This window comes from Ambystoma mexicanum, chromosome 2q (assembly GCF_040938575.1).
Source record: "Ambystoma mexicanum isolate Mex_15411 chromosome 2q, UKY_AmexF1_1, whole genome shotgun sequence".
NCBI classification, from domain to species: Eukaryota; Metazoa; Chordata; class Amphibia; order Caudata; family Ambystomatidae; genus Ambystoma; species Ambystoma mexicanum.
Window position 1 is genome coordinate 77675839 of NC_090924.1, and position 26747 is coordinate 77702585.

Below are 26747 nucleotides of genomic sequence, written 5' to 3' on the forward strand. Positions count from 1 at the left end.
AGAGGATAGCCATTCAGCCTTGAGGGCTACTCTATACAAATTGCAAATATGTAAATACCAGCTTTAGGCACTCAATGCTAAACATATGTTTGGTAATCAATCCAGTCCCTGTGTCTGTTGCATGTCCCCACTCTTACCCCTTCCAAACCTGGTTTCTAAAGGTACCATATCCAAGGACTGCCTCATCTCCCTGTTATTGCCTGCGTGTAAGTCTTTCACACAGCTCCAAAGAGGCCCTCATTGGACGGCACTCCAGTCTAGTCTTGGGAGGATAGCTCCGCGGCAACGAGCATGCCTTGGAAGCAAGACGACACGGAGCAACACAGGTTCGATCCCCGGGTCCGCGCTTAGAAACCTCTGGGTATTAAGCGCGTTATACGTAACCTATCACCATCATCATCATCATCACTGCACAGCTGTGTACTCTCTTTGTTGGTTTGCAAATGTGAAGTCTCCTGCTTGTGGCCTTCCAGGTTAACCAGCCAACCTAACGCCTTTCAATGAAACGTGAACGTTGAACCCCCATTGTAAAGCCAGAGGACCCTCAGGTTGGGGAGATTCAGGTATTATGTGAGCCCGCCTTGCTTCCCTTGAAGACATCACCCACACATCCAACATCACCAAAGCCCCACCCTTGCTTTGCCATTATGGGCCCCCACACTCTCCCGCTTTCCAGGCATCTCCTTAAAGGTGGCAGTGATTTGGAAAAAAGGCAAAAGTGTATCTCCCAAGCCCAAGCAGCAATCACAACCCTGACATCCGCCATTCACCCACAGCTCCCTTGTGGAACAGAAAACCATACCACACGCTCTGCCGCTCCCTCCCACCCCCACATGCAGGGGCGTAGACAGGGTAGGGTGGGACAAGTAAATGCCCACTTGGCAGCACTGTGTGGTATTTACAGATGTTAATGTCACTGCGGTGGGCACAATTACATTGGCTACAGACCCCACTTGTTAGACGATCCTGGCTACCCCTCTGCCCACATGAAGTCTCTTGTCCCTAAAAGGCTCAAGAAGGAATTGAAGGCAGGCGTAGGCCCTCGATACAGGTTCGGCAATAATAGGCCAGGCTCTCTACCAGAGCCTGGCCAGCCTAGCTATGCGGCCTTACTTGGCCAAATGCACACAGCATTGTAATCTTACGCCGTGACCTCAAACATTCTGGACCTAAGTCTCCGAGGGCATTGCCACCACAAGCACAATGAGACTGTAATAATGGTAAAAGGCGCTATATAAATGACAAGTACAGTACAATATAGAAACAGGCTGTATTTGAAGTAGTGTCTATTTTACTGCCTGCCTACTTATGGATCCATTGGGTACTCATCTCATGCAGTGTTACCAGTATTCGCGGGGTAGATACTGCATGGTAAGGAGGCAGACATGTTTTACCTCCACCCAAACGGTGGCGTCGAAAATATAACCGCCCCTTACAGCAATGAAAACACATTGATTGTGTCCTTCGAGTGAAAGTATGCAACAGGCAAAGCCTCAACTTCAGGGATGAAAATGGGCTGCAAGACCCCGGAATGGGGCACACACGTGGGGATCCAGCATGCCCACCTTCGCACCCCCCTTTGCTGTAAAATGCGCAGAAGGGGGGCTATTGTCAGATTGTAGAGCGTCCATGGCCCCAAAGGTACTCGCTTGGCTCATACACTCCCGCTACCCGGCGTGATTGCGCACATAATATGCTTATCAAATAGAATAACAAGTCGCACACCTTTTAAAGTGCTACATTCGCCTAAGGGGCCTCTTGGCGCTGTAAGGGATTGCAGGTGAGCTAAGAAGGTCCTCAGAAGAGGCGTGTCTTCGACTGTTTTCTGAAAGTGGGTGGTTTTCAACGACTCTGGGAAAGAGGATATGCGCTCTATGCTAACAGTGGAATCGCACCCTGTACAGCAAATGGAATGAGGTTTCCACCCCACCGATTGTATGATGATTGCTGACGGCTTCTGCTTTTGGAAGAACTTCAAAATCATAACAAAGGCTGCCTACAGATAATTGCTGCAAATATTAAGGATATTCGCAAAGCAGGTATGCCATAATAATATATGGTAAAGAAATGAACAGAATAAAGACTAAAGTAGAGCAATACAAAGGAAAACATGAATATAAGTGTGTGACTGCATTTATTAGGCTGATTGAAAATGGTGGCCTATGGCTGCCTTGAGTATGAGGAGAATGGAGGCTCCAGAATTTCCCAACAAGAATGGATGAAGTGTACAGAGGGCCATTTATCCAGCAGCCAGAACACAACAGCCAACTTCTAATGTGGCGATCCTGATAGCCATGACTTATGTATTACTTCTCAAAGTCAAACACCGCATTTTTATTCAGTTAATATTAACGAAAAGCGCTAATCGGGGTCTCAAAGATAAGTTGAAGCTGCTTCGGGGAGCTAGAAGACCCTTTTGTGTAAGTGTTGTGAAAGAAGGCACCTGTACAATCGGATCTACGTGATCACTACATGCCCCTTCTATTTCGAATACGTAAATGCTGAATCTGAAAACAGAGTCGCGCAGTAATCACATTGATCGCACCGTACCGCATTCCCCCTAACCTCAACCCCATTGCACCATACTTATTTTTTCTTACTCTATGCAGATGAAAAAGTAAGTATGGTGCGCCGGGTTGAGGTAAGGGGGAATGCGGTACACTGCGATCAATGTGATCAGTGCGCGGCTCTCTGGAGCCTCGCCTGTCTCCCTGCGATGTTAGTTTCCTATCCCTATTGTGGGGGTAGGAACCTCTGTCGCAGGGTCCTTTTTTCCATTCCTTTTTTTCTCCCTGCAATCCTTCCAACTATCCCATTATACTGTATGAGGTGGAAAAGGCACGCTCACGCCCCGCCATAACCCTTGTGCGGTATAATGGGATTCACCATTTTTGTTACAGCTGAATGCGCAGTTAATGTGCATTCAGCATTTTATTTCTCATCAAAATCGAGTGATACCTTCCAATCTATAAGAAATATTGGCAGGCGTACTCAGCTTCTCATTGATTAACATCCTTGGTAGACGAGAAAATGGCTGCCAACGCTTTTCCTGCAAATCTCGATGCTTGGACCAGAACGAAATACTTGATTGCCAGCAAACCTTTCAAACACTGGACAAGAGGCAGAGTGAGGCTTATGGCAGAAAACTATATCCAAGGCCGGCGAGGCAGCCGCACATTTGCTGCTACGCCAATGCCGCTGCAGCGATTCATCACGCTGACAGGGCCACATTTAATAATGAACTGAGCCAATGGGGATTGGCAATGGATTAACTGTTAGTACTTCTAGAATTACGCTCAGGTGCAAGAAACATAACAGATTGGACTAAAGCACAAAAATCTTTGTGATTCATGGATTTCCAGCCCGGCTGCACTGCAGCGCCTATGCTAGTTAATCTTCATTTAGTCAGTGGAGAATATCAAATATTGAGTTTTTGAACCCCAAAAGGCCACTAAAACCTATTCAAAGCTGCAATATGCAGATGCGCAACTATTCGGGACCCCCAGATCTTGATTCAGATACAAAATGCACGTGTGACAACATGCCAGAAACTTAAAAATGACATTTTGTCTGTAAAAGGGCTATGATGAAAGGTTTTACACGAGGAACAATACTGGAGTAATTAAACTGTAGAGAAATTACACAACTTGCAACCTTGCAACCTGCACCCCTTTCTATCCTTTCTGGTCACCGGAACTTCACTTTTTGCCTGCTTACGCTGTACTATCTTTGTAACCTAATGTTGTATTCATACAGCACTGTATATAATCTCTGTAATTTATTGTAACATGTAACCTATTCTACAGTCAAAGCGCCAGATGCCTCAGGGCTCGGTGCGCTCTATAAATAAATACATAAAAATACAAATACATCTGGAAGTCACACTAGGCAAAATATGGACCGGCTGTTTGCTGGAGCCAAAAACGAGGGCATACGTCACAACAAAGTCTTTATAGAGATTTAAGAAAACGTTTTGAAAAAAAGAATGTGGCACCACCGGCAATATTTGGAGTCCAGTTATGGGGCACAGGGCACCAACATGCAATTGAAGTCAACATATAGCAAAGCTTCTACATCGAGACGTCTCCACGATTGTCCCCTACGCCTGGCAAGGATTGAATGGGCACGGTTAAATATGAGAAGTGAAGTACTTGCCTTGCTTTACGTTTTTGGGCAAAAGTGTCATATGCGTATTCACGAAAGTTTACAGCAAAATCTAATTTTGAGAATAGGTTTGCTCTAGTTTCGACAAATTCATAAGTATTGTACAGAACTGGCTGACTAAAGCGTACTATACGCTGATCTAGCAGATCCCAAGCCATCTATCTGTTGACCTGCATCCCATGCGCTCTCACTGTCAGCCTGGGCCATCCTCCATTCATCACCACCTCCCACTGTGCTTTCAACTGCACTGCCATCTGCTGGTGAAAGTGTATGTGTGCAACGTTTACATTAGACATCCTTGACCTTTTTCTTATACGGAAGAATGTGGATACAGCATTTGGAGAAAGTGTTTCATCTGCTGGGATTATCCAATAGGATAATGCTGCGGAACAAACCCAATTTTTCTATGTATGGTTATTTTTTTAAGTTGCAGGATAAATGTTAATCTATAAATAAAAGACTCAGTGCGTTAAGATTTAAAGGAGAATGGTGATGCAGTTTCTCCAATAGTCTGAGCCTAATGCTTTGGGGAGCTGAGCTTCACCGGCCCTCTGCATGGTAGGACATTTTTTAGCCACTCCACTCAGGGGAGGTATGTAGCCCGGAGACGTTCGTGGAGACTAGTCGTTCTTACACACTGATCTTTGGTTTCTTCTCCCTGCTTCCCCGAGCATGACTACTGTACTGCCCCCCTTTCTGGAAGCACTCAAAAACTAATTCCAAAATGTTTCTGTTTTAGAGCGGCTCTTCTCTTATTTAAGATGTTTTAAGCTGCTTGACATTATGTATTTTGTGTTGCTGTATTAGTTCACCACTCTTAACAGTATTTGTAACTAGTTCACACTAAAGAAACATAATACACAACTTTTTAAAGCCTCCTGTGGTTGTGCCTGGAGTGCAGGATAAAGGAAATAGAAGCAAAGTGTGTCCCACAATTCATTCGCAAGGTTACCATGTTTCTGTGCATTCGTTCGGAAAGCTGGACCGGGCCATGGACGAGGACACGGTGAAGAGGTGGGTTGCCAGTCATAGGGTCAAAAACAAAAGGATCGAATGCCTTTTGATCGACAGTCAAAGGACCGAAAAAAAGGGTCGAATTTATTTTTTATGGGGGGTTCCCCCCCAAATCCCTTGTTTTCTTTATTAAAAACATTTTTTTACCAACCCACACTAAAAAAAAAAAAATATAAATAAATGAAAAAAATTCGACCCTTTTTTTTCGATCCTTTTGCATTCGTGCAAAAGGTTATTCGATCCTTTATATTCGATCCTTTGACTGGACACCGAAGAGGTGGTATAGGCCAGCGATGACAAGTGGTTGAAATGTACCATCTCACAGGGTAGCGTACCCTTCTGCCATCCTTATTAAACCAGAATCTAGATCTAGAAAATGCTTCCCTGCAATGATCGCCTTTCCACCTAAATTCACCCTCTTGGAAAGAAGTGTGCACGGCCTCCATGATGGATAGTTAACAACATATACTAGACATAAAAGAACACTCTCTCTAAGTATATCTATAATGTTCACAACAATGCTACCATCCTTCAGCCTGAGCAATAGCAGGGGGCTGCTGAAAACCAGTTTCCAAGCCGCAGCCACATGATTTAGCTTAATAGTCCTGTCTTCTGGTATGTAATTATGCTTTGCGTGTTCCAATTCTCTTATGGTGGGGGCCATTCGAAATCAGTATAAGACCCCTCACTCCCAGTCTTCAATCACTCACCATCGACAGAGAGCCTGCAGGGAATGAGAACCAGTATGAACCAGTTTAAATACATGCTCTCTGAAAAGTGACCAGTGGAGACCCGTCAAAATACATGCGTTGCAATGTATTCAATGCCTGTGTGCCCTCTCCCAGCTGTAGGAAATACTCGTATAAACGCACTTCCTTCCAACAGTGGCTAATGTGTGCTTACCTTTCTAAGTGGGTTAGCCCTTTTGTTGTAAACAACAAATAGCCTACCGTCCAGCAGCCTGAAAGGGCAAATTATGAGAGAAAGGGCAGTTAAATTGCAGCCAATCAGGAGCGTCATCTCATGTTACCTGTGCCTTTGTGGGACACGAGATCCACCTTCCCGTAGGTGCCTTTGCCAAGTTCCCGGATAAGGTCATAGTGCTTGTAGATGTCGGCGCCAGACAGGGTACGGATAGCCAGCGACTGCATGTCCTCGGTGATGAGGGGCACCCCGCAGCAGGCCAGCTTCCGGGTTGGCTCTTGATCCATGGAGCTCACGTTCATCTTGGCGCTGTTAATAGAAGACGATATAAAGTGATCTTCAGCTGGATGACGACTTTTAATGTGCACTTATCGCAGTGAGACATACTTTACAATGTGACAGTGAATCGCATGCATGAACATTCACCCCATGAGCCAGCATGGAAATGACTACAATCAATTATCTAGATGAAAAGAGATCCACAATATTGTTAATGTTAATGTTAAAGGATATTTGTACCGCGCACTATCACCACCGGAGTGGACCCGTGGTGCTCTGGCGGCTCTGAAAAAAAAGGGGAGGAGGGTTAGTTAGCAGGAATAAGCTGGAGAAGTGCAAGAGAGCAGTGATGTGCTTTTGGCGGCTTCAGCCTGGTGGGTCAGGTGACTGGGCTTGTGGTGTTTTATGGCCAGTAGTCATTGTGTGCTGTTGTGCGAGTCTATGTGTGGTTTGTTTTGCTGTTGCAGGGTAGTGAAGTTTGTGCGGATTGATGTTTTGTAGGCTTGTGGTTGTGTTTGGTTAGAGTTTGAGAGGTGTATGCAAAGGGGTAAAATTGTTAGTGGATTGGTTAATTGGCATTGCTGAAGTGAGGCGCTGAATTTCCCTATTCTCTCCAGGTGGGTTGCGGGAGCATCTCTGCATCTCTGTCTCGATCTGGGCCGTCCGATACTCACAGTCCCTTTACCACATGACATTCATAAACAGGAGTAGCAAGGATATGTTAATAGAAAGTATATCACACTGCTTACAATGCGCAACCCCGCAGCTGAGCGCTTACCGCCTTTAGAATATGCAAGAAGAAAACTCACTTCAGAGGCACGAATACCAGATAGAAGAGACAGTAGTTGAGGCCCACATGTTCTGAGTAAATAGCTCTCTTTCCCAATCATCTGCCTAATACAATTTAGGACAAAGGCTTAATATTGAAACTATGCACAGAATATTTTTTTTAATTGATCTGTATAATCCAGCTCAAGACCTCCTTCATAGGATTTCTGCAGAGGGGATCAAGATCCTCCCTTTCAATTGGAGGTTGGATCTTGGAACCAAACCAAAATGTCACTTCCTTTACAGCCAGTATGGGAAGGAAGGACCTTTTTTGTCTAAACCAGTGCACAAATCTGGCCCTCCAACATAAAACCGGTTGGGTTTTCAAGGATAATTACTGAATACTCAAACAGTTAGTCATGTGGATCAATTGGATGCAAATCTATCTAAAAAATATTCAGGTTGGATATGTGGAAAAATCGACCGGCTTGCTTGGCTCGAGTACCAGAGATGTTTCCCTGCGGTCGAAAGAAACCGAAACATCCTGGAAAATATCTACCCTTCAACTTGCTCTGAAAGGTGGGGTGTCCGCCAAAGATCAACATAAACATCTAGCGGTCTTATTTCATACAATATGATATAAGTCATTTATAACGCACCTGTACACAAGTGTTTCTAGGCGTGACAAGACAAGGGAGGGAAGACAGAGGGAGGACAAGACAAATGATCTTATTAGACCTTGTGTCATTCGGATCGCGCAAGTGCGAGAATGGGAAGTGCAAGGGGAAAAGGAGGCGGGGAGTGCAAAGGAGAGGGGAGGGGAAAACAGGGCAGCAATGCTCTGAGTAAGCGCAGCCCATGCAGAGCGGCTCTGGGTAGTGCAAGGAGAACAAGGGACTGTAGGGTTACAGTTATAGCCCTTAAGTCCATGGTAGGCCCAGAGGCAGTGCAAAGGTGACTGATCAAGAAAGAGCCTTCCCCCCATTTGGCTTAGAACATTCCTTCATACAAAGACTCACAGTGTTAGCCACCGGGGAGCCTATCTCGGTTAAACAATCATGAAAGAGGTACCTCCTCCAACAAAGAAGTGGGGTGTGTGTGATTTCTAATGAAGACAAGATTGGAATTTTATAATTTGCTACATCACAGCCTCACCAGGAAATACATTCACAGAATGACTAAAGGTGAGAAAAGAAGCTGCTAAACTGATCCTCAATTTAAAGAAGAAGCCCAACCAGTCTATCCCGCTTTTAAGGACTAACAGCGGCTCCCAGTTTAACCGAAGAACCTAAAAAATCAACTTTGTTTACAAATTTACAGAAAACCTCTGCCTGCATATTATACCATCTGCCAGATCCCAGGGCCACAATATGGAAGAATGCCGACTACTGGCAATGATCTACTGTGGCAATAAGCCACGAGGTGGCAGGCCAATATCGCCCCAGGTAATGCCCCCAGGGCGAGTTATAGGCCCGAGCGAAGCGAGGTCCTTAACGGTGCCCCGGGGGCATTACCTCGGGGAAGTATTGGCCCGCCACCAAGTGGCTTATTGCCATTAGTACCCCGGCCCGTTAGACCGGGGTACTAATAGCTTTTTTACAGAAAAAAAAACAGCAAAAATAATGGCCGCCGCCATGGAAAGGGAAAACGTAGTCTGTTTTCCCTTTCCATGGCGGCCATCGTGAGCGGACGCACTGGGAACAGAAGTGTTCCCAGCGCGTTTGCTTCCGAGGCCAGAAGAAAAAAGAAGGTACGTGGGGTCGGGAGGGCAGAAGGGAGGGGATGGTGAGGAAGAAAAAAACAAAAAACAACATACCATGGTCTCCGGCGGGGGACGATGGAAGACTCCAGCCGTGTGGAGGCTTGGAGCAGGGATGGCCCCGCTCCGAGTCTCCACACGGCTGGAGGTTTCCACCGTCCCCCGCCGGAGACCGCAGAATAGAAGGTAAGTGGGGTGGGGAGGGAGGAAAGGCTGGGGAAAAAAAAAATCTTACCTGCGTCCCCGGGCGGGGAGGGGGGGGACGAAGGAAGCCTCCAGCCATGGGGAGGCTCGGAGCGGGGATTGCCCCGTTTCGAGCCTCCTCATTGGCTGAGGGGCTGCCACGCCCCTCGCCGGGAACAGAGTAGCCGGCACGCACGGCGTGGACGGGAATACCGTGTGGTATGGCTCGCAAATGAGCCAATCACCACACAGTATTCCTGTTCAGCCACGCGTTCCCGGGTACTAATGGGCGACAATCTCAGCACAGATGTACTTACATACTACTAACAGTCAAAAGACCACCAACAGATTACACCATGTGTTGCTTCTGTCATGTTTTCCAGTAGGTAACAAATGGCACCTTGGGTAAAAAGAAATAAGTCTGCGGGCGGAATGAAAAATATACTGCCAGCCAGACACACATGCAATGTATGAACTGAACTGTGTGATTTGTTTCGGTGTCAGGTAAAAAAAAGTTGCAAATGCCAAAACTTGAACTGGTAATTTCGAGTTCATGTTTTGAACTGCAATAACTTTCTGTGACCTGGGAACATTGAAATATGAAAGTATGCATCTTTCATGTCTAATATTGTCATATAGACATCATTATTTGCCCCCTTTTCTGTTCCTTGATGTTTATGGATTGTCTGTGTTTCCTCCGTTTCCTTTTCCAAGCATTAACACTTACCGTGCTCGATGGCTGGGTGCGCACTCTGTCTTTGCCCCGACTAATACTGTATTGCTGTTTTTGTTTTCATTTGTGTGTTTGTGCAGCCTCTCGATTGCCAGGGGCCTTCTCAAAACTTCATCTTCACTGTCAGAGCTGGCGGTCTGCTGCAAGGCATTGCCTACTGGCGCCCCCTACCGCGGTTGTCGGGGTCACTGTCAACCCCAGCGTTTAAATCTCCAACCTCAAGCTTCTGCATTTGAATGCTGGTCCCACCCTCAGCCCGGCGCTTTTGATGGCACTCCTTACATGTCTTTGCTTTAAATTTCTGGCAAGCCCGGCAGCGGCCCGCGGCATGGTCCCTGGTTAGACAACTATTGCACGCTTTATGCGTTTCTTGCCACAGGAATTTTGATTTGCACCCTCAGCAGAACTTAAATGGGGTGTTCTCCATTTGGGCTTAGGAGAATGGCTATAGCCTTGAATATGGGCGGGAGGACATTCTGTAGTGCGTGAACAATATTAGGATACACCAATGCTCCATCCACTTTTCCTAGGGTATGTCCGTAGCAGACATGGTTCTGTCTGAACATCTTTGATGATTTTTTTCCCCTCAATGTAGTTCGAAAATTAACACATTTTAACACATGGCGCTAAGGGACCATGGAGTTAATTACGCCACCGTAATTTACGGTGGCGTAATTAACGCCTTCCCCACTCCCATTATGCCCTATGGGGCAAAATGGGAATGGGGAAGGGAAAATGGGAAAATGGGGATTTACCGCCCCGCCAAGGTTGGAATGGGGCGGTAAATCCGCCAACCACCATGGCGTAAACATAGTTTACGCCATGGTGGTAAAGTCACGGCCCAGGCGGTAACTTACCGCCTGGGTCGTAATGAGGCCCATGGAAATGAAAACTCAAGGAGACAAAAGAAAGGTTAATACAGTCTGGTTTGAAAGTGATAATAGAGGCATATTCTGGGGAAAATGGGAACCATCGATCTTGTGTCACAGCGGAGTGCACGGCCACGCGACCTCTGCCCTTTCTGGTTTAATGATGTTACAGTAACATAGAGGTTCACTGTTGTGAGCCCTAGTCTACTGCTTAATCTGTGTTGGTATACCCCTGGGAGGCCGCCAGTCCTCTGCTTGCCATTGCTGTCCTCCTGGCTGCCAGCGGTCTCCAATATGGGGCGGATCTTCTGCAGAGGAATCAAGGTCAACTTCACAGGCGGCAGAGATGGCCTCAAACTTCTATGATATCTACTCATGGGGCGGCAAGTAAAGGCGAGCTGGTTCTTCTAGGGGATTTTATTTGCCAGATGTTGATGCCAGTGTCCCAGCAGCACTCCCGCATAGAGGCCGAGAGGCGCTGATGCCCTGTAAAGGGCTCTAGACGGCCAACTAGAAATTAACCCAAGCATAAGAGGCCGATACCATATCCAACTGCCAGCAATGCAATAGAAATGCTACAAGGAATATTACTTTTCTCCATGAAAGGGCGGCTTAAAGGAAATGTTTGACCTTGAATAAAAACCGAGCCTTGTTTGGGCTGGATCAATCGATTAGATGTATGCATAACCCCTGGTTTTGGTGGGGTAACATCTTGGCCAATGGTCCGCCCTGCATTGTGGGATATGTAATTGGTGGCAATGAGATTGTTGGTTTTGTTGGGGGTCTGTGGCCCATAACTCACCCTTATCAGTCTTTAGCAGCCAATGGGGCTGGACAACGAATGATTCCCACCAAGCAAGACTTATTTCTTAATCAAGGTCAAACATGAATGATGAGCAAATAGTATTGCCCTCAAAATATGGTGTGACTATCAAACAAATAAATCTAACAAAAAAGTAATCTATGTAGCCAAAACATTTTTTTCTTCAAAATAAAACGAGGCAAGATGAGAGTAACCCTACGGTATTTCTTTCGAGTCGTTGATACCTTTTTAAATCCTGCCTGTGGCTAATCTCCTCTTAGAAGTACAGACTGCTAAGCATATTCAGAGCTAATAGTTAGTCTTATAGTTAGATTCCTATATAAGTCACTTCAGGATGTTTTCATCCGCGATTCCCTAAGAGTTATTCGTTGTGCTCTCCTTAAGAAATAACCCCACGCATATCATCCTATTACCAGTTTCTCATGGCCATCAAAAATCTTGGAACAGACAGGTAACTTTTAATTCAAGCAGTTTGTGGGGAAAAAGGGGCTTCTTGATGTGAATCAGTCAGGCTTCCAGCCCAGTCACAGGCAGGAAAGAGAGTGCTCCTCTTCTTTTGGTCTGTTTAAAGTGATATGCTCTCAGATGTGGATGGGGGCGTTTCAAATCATTGGTGATTCTTGATTCTCAGCAGCATTTGCACCCGGCCATTGAGATTGTTTTTGTCTTGCTTGTCAATTGTAGCTTGTGTATCAGATAACACTATTAGTTGGTTCCGGTCTTTCCTAAATCAATCAATCCCGAAGGGTCATATTTGGCCAGTCTTTGTTAATCCGAAACTGTGAATTGTGTAGTTCCACAGGGCCCCCCTTTATCGCCCTAGTTGTTTAAAGTTTACATGTGTCAAATATGATCTGCTATACCATGCATGTGATGATGACACTCGGGTCTACATCAGAGCAAACAGACCCAAAGAGGACTTCAATAAATGAACTTGCTGTTAGATGAAATAGGACGTCGGGTGTTCTATAATGGATTTCAGATGAATCCAACCAAGACAGCATCAATCCTCTTGTGTACTAAGCAACCATTAAGCAACCATTAAACCCCCTGGTTTGCATACGTGGTCCTCTAATTATTTTTGCCCTGCACTCGAGTTATGTTAAGAAAGTTACAATGCTTGGAATCAACTGGCAGGCTGATTCCGATACAACGTCTCAAATAAGGGAAATGGTTAAGCCATCTTTCTTTCAACTTTGGCAACTCCACCGTATTCACCCTTTTCTTCCAAAAGATGACCATGTCACTGTAGTTGGCACCTTAAATTCTAAACTGGACTATACCAATGCCTTTTATGTCATTATTCCTAAAATGTCAAATCCAGCATCTTCAGCGAGTTTAATTTCTGCACTGGCTTCCGGCGAATTATAGGTTCTCTTTTTAAGATGTTGTGGCTGTTATTTAAATGCGTGCACAGTCTGGCCCGCAGGTACGTGGAAAATATGGCTGTCCCTTACATACCTGCACATTCTTTCGAGAAAGAGCGTCTATTACTTCTGCACATCCCAAAATCCAGATATTAATCGAAGAAACGACCACAGATAGTCAGCGATTGTTCTGCACATGTTATACAACTTGCTGTCTAGCTCTTGATGGTCGTGCAGATTAGTACTACCTCCGTCCCCAAGCACCACACAGACAGGAAATAATAACACTGCCCGTGCAGCGCTTGAAGTCACAGGTGGAGAATGTTGTCTTATCAGGAACCAGAAACGCCAAAGTACCCCCTGACCACTGTAAGGCAACGAAGGGTTAATCAACACAGGGAATGAACAACAATGCCATATGATAGGATAGCAGAAATGGGCTTACCCGAAAATGAAGGAGAGGGTGGCCTGAGATGTATGCAGGAGTAGTGGGGGTACAACAGGCACTGGTAGGTTGTGTCTCTGACAGGACTCGAGATGGGAAAACCTCTGAGGCAAATACGTGGGACAATCCGTGAGCAGTCCAAAAGGCAGTTCCGGGGTCAATAACCAAAAATTCAGTATTCAATAGGATATCCGTGGGGCAGTCCAGTGAACAATTCCGAGTCAAGAAACCAGTAGTAGACAATGGAACCCAACAGAATGGCAATCCAGGGGTGTTTCCAGCAAGGCAGACAAACAGCGTGACATCCGGGACAGAGAGGAGGCAATCCGTGTACAGTTCCGTGGTCGAGTAATCGTGGTAGCAAAATATCCAAAACGCCAAAGCAGTCCGTGAAGGAAGCAGCTGTGAAGCGGTGCTTCCGTTTTTCTCTGCTCCCTTTAACTTGTGTGGAAGGTCACATGATTCACATCACGGGAGGGGAACGTGAAAAGTCCGTGTCACATGACCCGTGATGATGACGAAGGCCGTTGTGGCTGCCTTGTCACGTGACGTGCGGTTCTGTGTGTGCCCAATCGGCAGCGCCAGTCGTGCGAAAACCTCCATGGGAGGTGCCAGTGAAGGAAGGGGCGAAGATCCCTCGGGCCGTAACGTACGGGTCTCCTTTGTTTGGCAGGAGATCGCCGCCGTTCGTGTGCAGGGACACGAAAGTCACGTGAGTCTCGATGGTGGCGAATGTTGGGAGACACGACAGAGCCCCCCCCTAAAGGCCCACGACCCCGTGGGCTGGATGGATGATCACGATGGAACTGGCCAACCAACCGGGGGGCCCGGACATCCCCGGAGGGCACCCAACAGCGTTCCTCAGGGCCGTAACCCAACCAGTCCACGAGATAGTGCAAGCGACCCCGAATAAGGCGGGAACCCAAAATAGCACTGACCTCAAAGACATCAGGAGAGGACAAGGAGACAGGGGCAGGAGGGGCAGTGAGACGGGTAGGACCTAAACAAGGTTTGAGCAAGGAGGTGTGAAAAACCGGATGGATACGCCAGGTGGCAGGAACAGACAATCGTAGAGCCACAGGGTTCAGGATTTTAGCAATATGGTAGGGACCCACAAACCGGGGAAGCAAATTGCGACAGCCAGGGATGTGTAGGTGGCGGGAGGACAACCATACTCGATCCCCCACCCGATACTTGGGAGCCGCCACCCGTTTTTTGTCAGCTGCGGTCTTCATGGAGACCTGGGCTTCGCGCAAGTGGACTAGGGTTTGCGCATGGACCGAGACTAGATCACGGGCACAGGTATTGGCAGCAAGAGTAGTGGATGAAGCGAAATCAGGGAATGGAAGGGTGCGGGGATGCTGACCGTACATGGAATAAAAGGGAGAAAAGCCAGTGGAGGAATGCAGGGAGTTGTTATAGGCGAATTCCGCCAGGTGTAGTAGATTAAGCCACGTGTCTTGGTACTGGAGGGTTAAACAGCGTAAGTACTGTTCGAGGGCTTGGTTCACCCTCTCAGTCTGCCCATCTGTTTGCGGGTGATAGGCCGAAGAAAAGCGGGCATCAATGCCGAGTAGCTTTGTCAAGGCTATCCAGAAACGGGATGTAAACTGTGTACCACGATCTGATATTATGATCTGTGGCAGACCGAAGAGACAAAAAACAGATTTAAAAAACAACTGGGCCAGTGTAGGAGCGGAGGGTATCCCCGTACAAGGTACAAAGCGTGCCATCTTGGTATAGGAGTCTACCACTACCCAGATAGTGTCGAAACCTTGTCTGCGTGGTAGGTCCGTGATGAGGTCCATCGAGACAGTGTGCCAGGGTCTAGGGGGAATCGGTAATGGTTGGAGTAATCCCAGTGGGCGACCCCTGCGTGATTTGCCCTGTGCACACACCGAGCACGTGTTTACGTAGTTCTCCACGTCGCGTTTCATTGATGGCCACCAGCACCAGCGTTTTAGCAGTTCCAGAGTGCGACGTTGCCCCGGGTGGCCATTAATGGCGGCATCGTGTGACCATTCTAGTGCCTGGTTGCGTGTGTCAGTAGTGGGAAGAAAGAGCTTGTCTTGAATAAAAGGTAACCCCTCCTGAAGAACCAGATCCCATTCCGCCAGTGCGTGTGGATGTTGGGAGACCCAATGACGGATGGTGGACTGCATGGACAAGGACGGTGTACAGACACAAATGACATGACCCCCCTCCAGCAACGTGGCAGGAAAGGACGGAAGAGACCGCCCCCAGGGGAACGTGACAGTGCATCAGATTTCCCATGGACAGCACCCGGTCTATGCCTAATTACAAAATCATAAGCAGCGAAAAACAGGTGCCAACGCACCTGTCGGCTATTAATGCACTTAAGGGTAGCCAGGTCCTGCAGGTTCTTGTGGTCGGAATAAATCGTGGTCTGGTGTCGGGCCCCAAGGAGGTGGTGCGCCAGGTTTGTAGTGCGTCCTTGATGGCCAGTAATTCCTTCTCAGTGACAGTATAATGCAACTCGGCTGAGGTGAGTTTCTGTGAGTGAAAAGCCACGGGATGCAGACGACCAGTGGCTGGACAGGGCTGGGAAAGAACTGCACCCAAAGCAAAAGAGGAAGCATCCGCCTCCACGATGAATGGGAGTTCAGGGTCTGGGTGTTGGAGCACGGGAGCTGTTACAAATCTGGTTTTTAGCTCCTCAAACGCCTGCTGATGTTTCAGGGTCCAAGAGAACGGAACCAGCGGACTGGTAAGAGCGGTAAGGGGAGCCACTATGGAGGAGAAACCAGCTATGAACCTCCGATAAAAATTAGCGAAACCCAGAAAAGATTGTAACTGCTTGAGGGTCTTTGGAGCAGGCCAATCCGTGATGGCACGAACCTTTGACTGGTTCATAGATAGACCCCCAGGCGTTAGGTGGAACCCCAGGAATTCGACCTCCTTAGTGTGAAACAGGCACTTTTCGGGTTTGGCGAACAAGGCGTTTTTGTGTAGACGAGCCAAAACCTCCCTAACGTGGACGATGTGGTCTTCCAGAGAAGGGGAGAAAATCAAAATGTCATCTAGATAGACCACGACGTAAACGTCTAAGATGTCACTGAACACTTCGTTGACGAAGCGCTGGAAGGTGGCTGGGGCATTACATAAGCCAAAAGGCATTACCGTATATTCAAAAAGGCCTTGTCGGGTGCAAAACGCAGTCTTCCACTCATCCCCCTGACGCATGCGAACCAGATTGTATGCCCCCCGGAGGTCCAGTTTGGTGTAGATGGATGCATGTGTTAACCTGTCTAGTAACGTGGAGATGAGGGGAATGGGATAACGGTTCTTCACGGTGATGGCGTTTAAACGCCTATAGTCCACACAGGGTCGTAGGTCACCCTCTTTTTTCGGGACAAAAAAAATGGGACTGGCAGCCGGTGAATTGGAGGGTCGGATGTGACCTACCCGCAGGGCTTGTTGTATGTACTCTTTTAGGGCCTGTTCCTCCGACTGTGATAGTGAATAAATCCTGCCTCTCGGTATCGGGGCATCAGGAAATAAATCAATAGGGCAATCATATGGCCTATGGGGTGGCAGGCCTTCTGCAGAGGCCTTGTCAAAAACAGTCAGGAAGTCATGGTATTCGCTGGGAATTCCAGCCTGAACGGCTCCAACGGTATGTGGTGTTGCAACTGGATGGTTCCCATCGTTCATGTGCCCGCCACCAATGTGCAAAGCAGCCAAGGCCCCAAGAACACTAGCAGGGTTGGAGATAGTTTCGGGTTCAGTTAAGCAGTAATGTTGGCAGACCTCGGACTCAAATGAGACTTGTCCAGTGCCCCAATTAATAAACGGGTTGTGTTGTCTAAGCCATGGTATACCCAGAATGATCCCGAATTGTGGTGTGGCGATGAGATCAAAGGACATGGTTTCCTTGTGGGTGTCCTGGATCACCACTTCTAGAGGAGCGGTTTGATGCTTGATCGGGCCAGAAGCAAGGGAGGTCCCGTCCACCGCTTGCACGGGTTCTGGGTACTCCTTGGTTATCAGAGGCAAGTTGAGGTGATGGGCCAGCGTGATATCTATGAAACAACCCGTGGCCCCTGAATCAATTACTATATGCACTGGGTGAATGCAATTTCCGGTGGGTTTCAATAGAGCCTGGACAATGATGGGTCTAATGGGACCGAATGAGGGCTCAGTGGGGGTCAAAGAAATGCTCGCCCGTCCCCCCGGTCTCAAGGGCGAGCTTTCGGAAAACCCGGATTCTTGTTTCTTGGGCGACGGGGGCATTCCTTGACGTAGTGCCCATTGATGCCGCAGTAGAAACAGGCATTATCTGTCCTTCTGCGCTCTCGCTCGGCCTGGGTTATAGGACTACGTATTCCCCCTATCTGCATGGGTTCGGGTTTTGTGTCCCCCAAAGAAGGTGATTGCATGGAAAAACCGGCTTCTGCCCTCCGCTCTGAACGTCGAGCGTCTACCTGCAGGGCTAGGTCCACCAGGTCCGAAAAAACGGCCGGGAGAGAGGGAACCACAGAAAGAGCATCTTTCATTGCACTGCAGAGGCCCCTGTAGAACACGATAGCTTTTTTGTTCTCCGGCCATGAGGTCTCTGCAGAGAGTTGGTTGAAACGAGCGATGTACTCGATGAGTGTTTGTTTGCCCTGTGTAAGATCGAGTAATTCCAGATCTCGGGAATGTGCCTTGTATCTAGTGTCGAACACCTTGGCCATCTCATTAATCAGGAGGTCAAAATCATAAAGAGCCGGGTGGTCATTTTCCAATAAGGGATTCGCCCAGGTGGCCGCTACCCCCGACAGATGAGAGAGGAGAAAAGCTGCCTTAGTAATAGAGTCCGAAAACGCCTGGGGTCGACATAGAAAATGGAGCTTGCACTGATTTATGAAGGTTCGGTACTTCCTTGGGTCACCCTGGTATCTTTCCGGGGCTGCAAGTGGGAACGGGGTTGGGAGAACCAAGGGTGTAGGGACGGTGGGTGGAGTGGAAGATGGAGGATCATGGGCTGGGGTGTCCCCAAAGTCAGTGTCCTCGGGTAAAGGGTGACGAGCACTCTGTAGGGCGTCAAGGCGATGGTGAATGGCAGTCGTGGCTGCGGCCATGTCTGACCTAAGGGCCGTGACTGCCTGCATTAGAGCGGTCACAGGGTCCTCGGCCGAGGTATTCATAATCTGGACGACCAAAAAAAATAAAAGGCTTCACAGTCTGTCTAGCTCTTGATGGTCGTGCAGATTAGTACTACCTCCGTCCCCAAGCACCACACAGACAGGAAACAATAACACTGCCCGTGCAGCGCTTGAAGTCACAGGTGGAGAATGTCGTTTTATCAGGAACCAGAAACGCCAAAGGACCCCCTGACCACTGTAAGGCAACGAAGGGTTAATCAACACAGGGAATGAACAACAATGCCATATGATAGGATAGCAGAAATGGGCTTACCCGAAAATGAAGGAGAGGGTGGCCTGAGATGTATGCAGGAGTAGTGGGGGTACAACAGGCACTGGTAGGTTGTGTCTCTGACAGGACTCGAGATGGGAAAACCTCTGAGGCAAATACGTGGGACAATCCGTGAGCAGTCCAAAAGGCAGTTCCGGGGTCAATAACCAAAAATTCAGTATTCAATAGGATATCCGTGGGGCAGTCCAGTGAACAATTCCGAGTCAAGAAACCAGTAGTAGACAATGGAACCCAACAGAATGGCAATCCAGGGGTGTTTCCAGCAAGGCAGACAAACAGCGTGATATCCGGGACAGAGAGGAGGCAATCCGTGTACAGTTCCGTGGTCGAGTAATCGTGGTAGCAAAATATCCAAAACGCCAAAGCAGTCCGTGAAGGAAGCAGCTGTGAAGCGGTGCTTCCGTTTTTCTCTGCTCCCTTTAACTTGTGTGGAAGGTCACATGATTCACATCACGGGAGGGGAACGTGAAAAGTCCGTGTCACATGACCCGTGATGATGACGAAGGCCGTTGTGGATGCCTTGTCACGTGACGTGCGGTTCTGTGTGTGCCCATTCGGCAGCGCCGGTCGTGCGAAAACCTCCATGGGAGGTGCCAGTGAAGGAAGGGGCGAAGATCCCTCGGGCCGTAACGTACGGGTCTCCTTTGTTTGGCAGGAGATCGCCGCCGTTCGTGTGCAGGGACACGAAAGTCACGTGAGTCTCGATGGTGGCGAATGTTGGGAGACACGACACTTGCCTGTTGCAATCCAAAAAAAAAGAATCTTTTCCCTCTGTCCAGAAAGCTTAAAAACGTTCTTTTTATGTTACATGTTCGACAATGTTTTTCCCGCTTATTCTCTTCTCTGTTCCCATAGTCTTTTCTTTGCATCCATGTTCCATGTTAGATAGTCAATTCATGAATAAATAGATATTAGTCCTCTAAACTATGACCCATATCGTCGGAGGACCTAAATACATCAATTGTGTTAGATGAAATAGATCACCAATTTTGTTGTCAATAATTTAGATTTAGTTATTTGACTGTTGCTTTTAATAGTTAATTATTACTCCATTTTCTACTGTTTGTCTGTTTACCTATGTTGATATGTATGCATTACTACAAGTGTAGGCATGGACAAGCTTTTCTGTGAAAGTATGTTTGGACTTCCTTCATTTTTTGAACTAATTGGCCTTCTTGACTTTTATTGCACATTTCTTTTTGAAGATTTCTTTCATGAATTGTACACCTTTTGTGCCATAAAACTGGTTTTGTCTTAACCTATCAACAGTGAGTGAATACACCACTTGTTAATATAGCTTGTTTGACCAAGGTTTTTCCTTTTCTTTTTTAAGCACTCTTTGTCATTATTTTGAATGTCCTTAAAACATACTTTGCTCACTTTCAAGTAACCTAATGTTCAGGACTTCCCTGTCTTGGTGTGCCACAAGCGACCACTAGAAACCATTTTTCTTTCCCTCATTAACTATGAATAATCAGATTCACACCTGCCAGCGCTGTAATTAGGGGTAACCCCTACCTGATTCTGCGCACGTTAGAAAGTGAGCCCGAAATCAGACATTCACCTGTATAGCTTTGATAAAAAGGCCACCATATGCAACGAGATCTGGTTAATCACCTATACACCTGTGTGGAGCCCTGAAGAAGATTCCTCCAGTGACACACGCATGGGCTCAACTTCCACACACTAAATGCAAGTCTCAGATTTCACCAACAAAGAGCAAGGGACGTACTCGAATAATCGGGCAACGTAATCTGTTCAGTCCATCAGTTACCCTGATCAACACCTAATAGCAACATTCATACCGAAAACCCTGCAATGCAAATGACGACTCCACACTCGACAATACATCTACAACTACACCAACGACTTGTGTGTCTTGCTCCATGGGAGGGAAAGAGTGCCAGATGACACAAGCCTTCTTCACATATTCTGTCCCGATTTCCAGAAGACAAATCAGATTGACAGAAAGGAAGCCACTCCCTGCCACCCTAAGTCCAAAAGGACAGCAGAGCACAAGAGGCCAACTCTTTAGAAAGATAGTGCCAGATGCATCAGTCCCTGTTGACAATGCAGATTCTTAAACGTGTAAGATAGCTCTGGGTCTTTACATTCCTGCCAAGAAGCTGTGGCGGTACCCTGCAAGTGAGAAATGCCCATGCTGGCAAGAAGAAGGAAGGGGCCTACATGCCCGCTCCAGCGATCTGTGTAAACATACAAGAAACAGCTCGCCACACTAAAATAACAGGCGCCCCGTGGTGCCATGCTCACCACTCAAGGACATCCTGCTGCAACCTGAGAAATCTACTGTCTTAGTGGTTGCTAAAAAAAAATTGGAAGAGTCTATCCTCTTAGGAAAAGAAGGGGAAAGCTTGCTTTAACAAAAACGTTTTACTTCCAGCAGCGCTCTGCAGTAATCAGTGGCAATCGGGGTGGGCATCTGTCAGTTGGGAAACGTGTATTTCAAAGCCTCCAGGCATTGAAGCTTCGTCGGTTCAGAGAGTATTTGCCTATGCTAGAGGGTGTCCTAATATTGTCCTTTCGGCATAATCTTGTGTCTGAATTTCAAACCCTGATGGCGGGGAGCTACTTTCCACTTCAGTGTATTTATTTATTTATTTGTTTTAATGTGCGTTACGCGCCAGCTGGCCCGTAGACCTCAGGGCGCACACAAAACAGTCAAGGTGAGAGATACAGCAGACAAAGAGTCTAGACAAGCAGTGCATGTCCTGGCAATGGATCCAAGACAGAGTTGCAAACCCAAATTGTTTGAGTTACAATCCGATTTATTGTGAAATGTTTAAACAAATACCAACTACATTTAAGAGAATGCATGAAAAGTTGTTCCCTAATTTAGTCTGCATTTAATATGTTTGAGGCTGAGTGATGAACAGTGTATATGATGAATGTCTTATTATGATTTTAAGGAGCCAAAAGTAAATTTGTTTATCATTGTAAACCGCAGTCTTTTCACCCGCAAATGTGGAAAACCATCCAGCAATTGGATTAAACCTATTCCACCATACTGGCAGAGGGATCTAATTTGTGAGGAGTCAGTATACTGGCTGGGGAGATAGAGGTAGAAGCAGCTGGGGGCCCTGGACAGGCATGCAGATGTCAGTAAAGGGGATTCGGGATGCGAGGGTCTGAGTTTCCCGTAAACGTTAGATTTTGCACGCTATTTTATGCAGAAGGTATAGTAAAAAGACGTAAGTTCCTTAAAGTGAACAGAATTCTTTTTTACTATGTCTATCTATATTTATAAAAGTGAAAATGTGTGGGTTTGTGGCTGGCTTTGTGGCTTTGCGAAGCATTGTTCCTTATACAATTCCACACTGTTTCAACAATCTGCACAAATATTTGTATAGTTAGCTGTTAGGAGCCGCCAGACAATACTGGCTACATGACATTTGGACACCCCACCCAGTTCCACGGATTTCCGCAAAAGTCAACATTTGTTTGTGGGTGTGTGGCTTGATGAACCATTGTTCCTTATACAACTCCACACTGTTTGCCAATCTGCACCAAATTCTGCATAGTTACCTGTTGGAACCCTCTGGACATTACTGGCTACATGACATGTGGACACCCCACCCCTTTCCCCAGACTTCATCACCTTCATACATGAGCCGGTTGCCTGAAATCGGCGAAACATCAATGTGGTCATAGAAGGACCGGTCCTCAACCCTAGATTGCACAATTTCTGGGACGTTTGCACTGCAATGAACCACAATGAACTTCACCACACCAGGGTGAGACAACAGGCGGGGGAGAGAGCACAGTAGCAGCGGCACTCCAACTCGCGAGCTTCCCTCCAACGTCTATTTCGGGGAATGTCAGCCAGCCATACACGACCATCCTCAGTGCAGTTTACTTCAGAGGGAAAAGCACATCAAGCGATAAGCGAATCGGACAGCGACTTACAGGATCAATGATTTTCAACAATTGATGAGAGTGTTTTCATGTCTGTCCACAGAACCCGTTCGGAGAACGGGAACTTTTTGCTAGTGCTTAATATAATACTGTGCAAATCATAATGTGCACATGTTTTTCGGCATTCAAGTGTATTTACTAGATGTATGGGCATTATTTAAGTACTCTGTCAAATCACAGTCCACTTCCAGATGGAGATATGACCAACTCAGAATGTGCTGTAATTTGCCAAAGGATAATCGAATAAAGCCCATATGCCTAGTAAATACTTTTGGAGGCAGAAAGACATGTGCAAGGAAGGGTTTGAACACTATTACATTCAGCATAGACATAGTAGAAAGACGTCAGTTCCCCGTTCTTTTCCTATGTCCATGGTGAACGTTAGTCTTTCTACTATGTCTATGCGTAATATAATAGACTGAATAGTGGTACATGGGCAAATGCTGGCATGTTGAAGAAAAGCCATTGCATGTATGTTTTTATACGAGAAGCTAGCCTTGCACGCATTGGCATGTTAGAATTTTAGTAGATGGCTGGAAGTGTCAGTGAACAGAATTGGGCACAGATATAAGTTGGAGGTACTAATGGCACAGCAATGAAATGGGTGCAGCCAAAGTCTTGGTTAAGGCAGCTTGGAAAAGATGTGGTGTGTTTATGTTCCAAAAGGTGGCCCTCTGACTGTCTGGCTGCTGGGCTTGTTAACTGAAGAGCAAAAACTCTACCCACATAGTTTATGAAATCCAGGGCACCTAGTTTTACTGATTTTTGCTGGTTGTGGGAAGTTTAATTTAAGTATAGAGAGCTGTTGCCAGATGTAGTTTACAGCAGAAGAGCATAACCTTTTACATTTAAAGGAAATTGTTCCTTTCTGAATGAAAACGACATACGTGTGTGCATAGCAAAAATCAGCATGGAGCTTATATCAAGCACCAGCTTCCGCCCCATTTCCAAGCCAAATGCGGCCATGCAGCACAAAGCTGATTTCTGTAATCACAAACTGCTTTTATAAACCAGCCCTCTACCTGACATTCCTGGATACACGTGTAGTAAATCTGTCCAAAACTGTGTGCCCACTAGCTTCTTAAATGTGCTTATGACATATCTCTTTTAGTTTGTATCAACTAACGTGTCCCCAATTTAGATCATGCAGTGCATTTAAACTTTGTAATGGATTTTGCGCTCCACATTAAAATGTAAATTCATGTCTACAGAACCAAAGTGCTTTGCCTTCTGTGCTGGATATATTGCAGTCTTGTATTGCAATTGATTAGAAATACATGTAATACATTACTTACAAAAACCATTCCATATATGTGTGCAGTGCAGTCTTTTGATTTGACACACATAGTTGGTATACCTCAATCACCCTGTACAAACGTCCTTATGCGGTGGTAATCTCGGGTAATCACTAGCATGTTGGGGCAAATCCATCACAGGTGTATCCATGGACAAATGCTGGCATTCTGGGGCAAAGAAATCACAGGTATTTCCTTAAAGGAGAAAATGCTGGCATTCTGGGGCAAAGAAATCACAGGTATTTCCTTAAAGGAGAAAATGCTGGCATTCTGGGGCAAAGAAATCACAGGTATTTCCTTAAAGGAGAAAATGCTGGCATTCTGGGGCAAAGAAATCACAGGTATTTCCTTACAGGAGCAAATGCTGGCATTTTGGGGAAAGGAAATCACAGGTGAGTATTTATGAATTACATTATATGGCAGCTACTAGAACCATTGCCACTTTACAATATTTTATGGTGGGATACTTTTTTCCTAAGGAATTTGTACTGCAGGCTTTTGACGTTAAACAGCTGAACATGATTTGACTTTGGCAATGATGACATGTCTCAGACTTCAGGGTGAGAGCACACCTGGGATCTAGTTGCAACGTGCAGTTGTCTAACCTGAGAGCAGGTACAGAAAGGCACCAAAAAAATGAAAGGTCCACGATTTAGGAGAAACAACTTGGCATAACTACGGTAACACATCAAAGTGACATAGGAGCAGTATCGTTGGAGGGATTAAGCATGGTCAAAGATGAAATATGCTATTTTAATGCCTCAAATATTTATACTAAAAATATAAAAGTAAATAGTACAAACACAAAAACTGCATCCTCAAATGATGCAGCTGCAGAGGCAAGAACTAAAACATTGGTTTGTAAGAGGCACGATGTGCTGCCCAGAACTTCAGAAAATAACATTTCTAATTAGCACCCTGTAGGTGGGAGCCGGCCAATCAGGATGTCAGAGGCGTGGCTGATGCTCCTGATCTAGCCCACATTCCAAGCTGCCTGATCGCGCCGGCTCCCCAGCCCGCCATCTTCCCCACCATCGTCGCAGTCATTTTCACGCCCACTTGCTTGTTTGCTGCAGCGCTAGCAACAAGGGCTGGTCCTGTCGGTAAGAGCCCGCTGCCCAAGTTAAGGGCCCGAGCGAAGAGACGGTGCCGTTACTGACAGGGTCGGCCCGCTGCCGAGGTTAGTATCGCCATTAGCACCCGTGTAGTTTAGCTACACGGGTGCTAAAGGTATATATTTTTTTTTAAAGGAAGAAACTTACCTTCGTGTTGCGGCTCATCTCCGGCAGTGCTTCTATCAGAAAAGTCCTTTTTCCATGTTGATGACAGTGACGTCATCAACATGGACAACAGACCTGCAGAAGAGCAGCTATGTGTAGCAAGGGGCCGTGCTACAAAAGGTATGTATCTTTCCTTTTTCTTTTTTAAAAAGAGCACACAATTACCAGCTGTGTAGGAAACTACACACGGTACTAAATGGTGAAGGAGGAGCGGGGAAGTGAAGGGAAGCAACCAACACCAATGAAAATGCTCGTAACGCAGGCTTTCCTTTGTGAATACACCCAACGTTAGTAGTATATTTTATATTAGTGAGGAGGGCACATCTGCCAGAAACACTGTAAAACAGGTCACGCAAAGGCAACCAAGCAGTTCAATTTGTGGATGGCTTCCAATAGGTGCGCAGTAGCATTATCGGGAGGGATAGCTCAAGGGCAATGCTCTGGTCTTATAAACAGGACTGCACTGAGTAGTGCGGGTTACAGGAGCCAGTCCCAGTACTGTGCTTTGAGACTAGAGTCGCGACATGAAGTGCAAAATGAGAAACCGATTATATTTTGTGCTAAATTATTACAGAATAACACGAGCCGGCTCGTGAAGTAGCTCGTGAAGTAGGAAGTTTAGAATGTTCCACACCCAGTTAAATGCACATGAAAGATTTCCACAAGTAAGAAAGCGGAATGAGGGCGAGGGAGCTGAGTTTGGGATGGTTTGTTTACATGCCTGTGATATCAGTGTAGAATGTTCAAAGCATCATGTTTATCAGATAATGCTCGTGTGAACAGGCACATACCGGTGTGGGCAGTTTCTAGTACTTACAAGGAAGTTCTCAAAGTAGTAGTGGTGTGATGGGCAGTTCACATTTCAAAGGGCATATGGGGCGCAGGGAATTTAACTTTAGGTCGGCTTAGCACCCCCAGAAGATAAAAAAAGATCCCCCAGGGAAGGAGAAGGTAGAAAGAGGACCCTCAAACTCATGTAGAGCATGGGGGGCAAATGATGGCATGCACACCCACGTGGGGCTGCTTTATTTGCCCCAAAACTGGCCGGGTTGGACTTTGCATTCCTTGTGTAAGTTCATCGGCCGGCAAGTCATGTCAGGTTCCCGGCATGGAACCTGTTCAGCCAAGGAACAGCGGAGAGTATATAGATTCTGTTTGTCGAGAAGGCTGGAAGAAAGGTTTATTCACAACCATTGAGACGCTATTGTGAGAATGGGGTCAAAGTTTGAAGTCCAATTTGTTCGGGTCGACATAAAACAAAATCCAAAATAATGATTTAGCGGTCATCCTGAACGACGCAGCTGTGGGGTAGAGTATGAACTATGGAAGCAACTGAGAAAGCGGTTGGCCCATGTCACATATGTTTTTAGGTTACATGTGATTTTAACGAATAAAAAAACAAATGAAATAATTCTGAAAAAATATTGCTTTTTTTAAAATTAGGGGTCTGTTCCCAATCCCCCTATTTACCC

At 46.5% G+C, this 26747-nt stretch overlaps 1 protein-coding gene across 3 annotated transcripts in view; it reads right to left on the reverse strand.

Annotated features, from left to right (window-relative positions):
* Positions 1-26747, reverse strand: part of LOC138569160 (serine/threonine-protein kinase SBK1-like) — an 849071-nt gene that overhangs the window by 61607 nt on the left and 760717 nt on the right. For all 3 annotated transcript variants that reach the window (XM_069646879.1, XM_069646881.1, XM_069646880.1), the window contains exon 2: positions 6209-6411. In XM_069646879.1, coding sequence (XP_069502980.1) covers positions 6209-6411 — 203 coding nt within the window. The remainder of the gene's footprint in view (positions 1-6208; positions 6412-26747) is intronic.